This window comes from Amblyomma maculatum, chromosome 6 (genome assembly GCF_055883805.1).
Source record: "Amblyomma maculatum isolate TAMU_Amacu chromosome 6, ASM5588380v1, whole genome shotgun sequence".
Lineage (NCBI taxonomy): Eukaryota > Metazoa > Arthropoda > Arachnida > Ixodida > Ixodidae > Amblyomma > Amblyomma maculatum.
In genome coordinates, this window is record NC_139349.1 from 151,645,077 (window position 1) to 151,647,536 (window position 2,460).

Consider the following 2,460-nt stretch of genomic DNA (forward strand, 5'->3'; position numbering starts at 1 on the left):
CCTCTCGCCCATATCATGCTTTCTTCCATTACTTGATCTGCTGCCAAAAACAGGAATGGTTGCTAGGCATGCAGCTTTACTCATGTGCTTGGGGCACATAATATTAGATCACGCTCAGTTTCGGGATAATGGGCCCCACGGCAGCAGCTCAGTCACTCAACTGCTGAACCCAAAAAGAGTTCAAACCTGGCTGCAGCAACCACTTTTCCATGGAGGTGAAAAGCAAGGTGCACGTGTGCTGTGCGATGTCAGTGCACGTTAAGGATTCCAGAGGGTAAAATTTGCAAACCCCTCTTCTACAGCATGCTCCTAGCCCGAATTCCTTTGGGACTGCAGCCCAAATACATCCAGCACACATATCTGCTAAAAGCCTCAATTTATAACATGATAAGAGCGACCACTTTTGCTCAGCACCTAAATTTGTCTGCTCCTAGCAAATTAGAAAAAAAAAATGTCTTTGTTTGCAGTGGTAGAGAGCTGTTGCATCATACACGAATGATGCATTAAATAGCAGGCACAATTGTATGAGCTGCTGACAATTGGTCACACAATCTAATAGCATTTGCGCAACTATGATTTTCTTTCTTTTCAGCGACAGCAGCTGCTCCGCCTGGGGGGGAAAGGGTTAAAGGAGGTGGCAGCCAACGCCATGACGGCCATCATGGGGGTGTCCGTACAGCGTCTGTACAGTCTGCACGGCCGGAAAGGGAAACTTTCCTTTATCGGCCTAAGATTGTGCAAGGGGGTCACAGGTATATTTTTTATTAATTACAGTAGCTTTTAATTTTAAAACATGAGCGAAAGCACATGTAACAGGCTTTGCTGCACTTTGTTTTCATCTGTAAAATCTGTTACCACTTTACACAGCTTACGACTTCTTTTTTTATAACAGATGAATATTTTGTTACTGCAATTGTTTGTGGGGCTGGTTGCAGTTTTCCTCAGTGGGCATCTAAAGAATGAACAGCAGATGTATTTTGAAAAAGTCCTCAAACCAGTCAAGTCCATCTTTTCTCGCAGCATTGCAGTCATGTTGCACTGGCCAGCTATTTGTGTTCCCTCTCTAGTCCTTGAAAGGTGGACCATAGTGTCATAGTAGCTATATACAGTTGGTTAGAAGAGCTTTCTTGCGAGAGCTTTTTCTAAAGTTGCATTTGGTTGCCTATAGTCCTTGAATTATGAGGCCCATTCCGTGTAACATTTACTTGTGTGTCCTCTTCTGTTTTTTTCAATAAAACTTGTTGCTGGGCTGGTTCCTCTGTCTTCGTCCTTTTGCGCTACCTTTTATTCTTCTGTTTTTATTTCAGTGAAATAAGCTTGATTTCTGTGAGCCAACAAAGTGTTCCTGTTGGCCTAAAATGTCCATTTATCTTGTGCAGATGTCATCTGCCAAAAGACAGGCGTGGATGTTGCTGAAGCGCACGGCTTCATTAAGAAGTGGTTGCCAGGGTCAGTGGATCGTGGTGGCGGTAGAAAGCGGCGCTTTGCCGAAACACTGAATACAAGTTCTGCCGGCAGCCTGGCAACCACACCGAACCCCTGTGCTTCGGCGACGTCCAGTACGGCACCCTCACTGCCTCACCCGGCCCACACCTCCAGTGCTGCCTTGCAGGGCCCTGCTGGCACCTGAGCCTGCTCATGAGTTGCCTCGATGTGCCAGCCAAGGAATATATGTTATTTTTAAATAAATGATAACACTTTGATTTTTGTTGCGCCTCATTTTATGCATGTGTATATAAAGGGTGCAGTTTGGCAGTAGTAAAGCATGTGGCTTGTATGCACTGAAAATGCATGGCCTGAATTCTGGGCCAGCTTTAACAGATAGGCTAAACAATGGTCTAATTGTGGCATGTCCACTTTTGGTAGACTGGCTGAATGCAGGTTCAATCGTGGCATGAATGTCGGGCCAATGATATCACATCGGCATAACAGTGGTCTAATCATGGGTGAACAGCGGGCCAACATGAATATATGGGCAGTACAGTGGTTCAATCATGGGTGAACGGCGGGCCAACATGAATATATGGGCAGTACAGTGGTTCAATCATGGTATAATGTCGGACAAATGTAGGCTGGAGAGCGGTCCAATCGTGGTATGAACGTCGGCCCAAGGTTGGAAAAAGTCTCTTTTGGCCTAAATGCCAATGACGGTCCTACTTTCGTGCCGTTTTTTACCAATGTAACGCCAGCGCTGGTCCATTGTTGGTGTGCTGCTTGGGAATAGCATCATTTGAGGCAACTCGCTGTTTATTTCAAATTCGTGTGTGCACTCATATCTCGATTGTCTCGCCTCCCATATGCACAGTGCCAACTTCATACTAGCTGACTCGCAGTCGCATTCGCAAAATATTTTGGATGTCAAGCCTTTGCACCCACCTGATATTAAGTGTTTGAGGCCTTTCTCAAGAGTGGCTGCAAATTCTGGTTCTGGGTATGTGCTTCGGCACATGCATGAATGCA

The 2,460-nt window shown here is 45.6% G+C and overlaps 1 protein-coding gene across 1 annotated transcript; it reads left to right on the plus strand.

The window, feature by feature from the left end:
• Positions 1–632: 632 nt before the first annotated feature.
• LOC146187062 (uncharacterized) lies at positions 633–1,630 on the plus strand. The gene is made up of 2 exons (XM_084608172.1): positions 633–752; positions 1,380–1,630. The coding sequence occupies exons 1-2, from the start codon at positions 650–652 to the stop codon at positions 1,628–1,630; spliced, it is 354 nt and encodes a 117-aa protein (XP_084464298.1). The 5' UTR covers positions 633–649.
• The last annotated feature ends 830 nt before the right edge of the window (positions 1,631–2,460 follow it).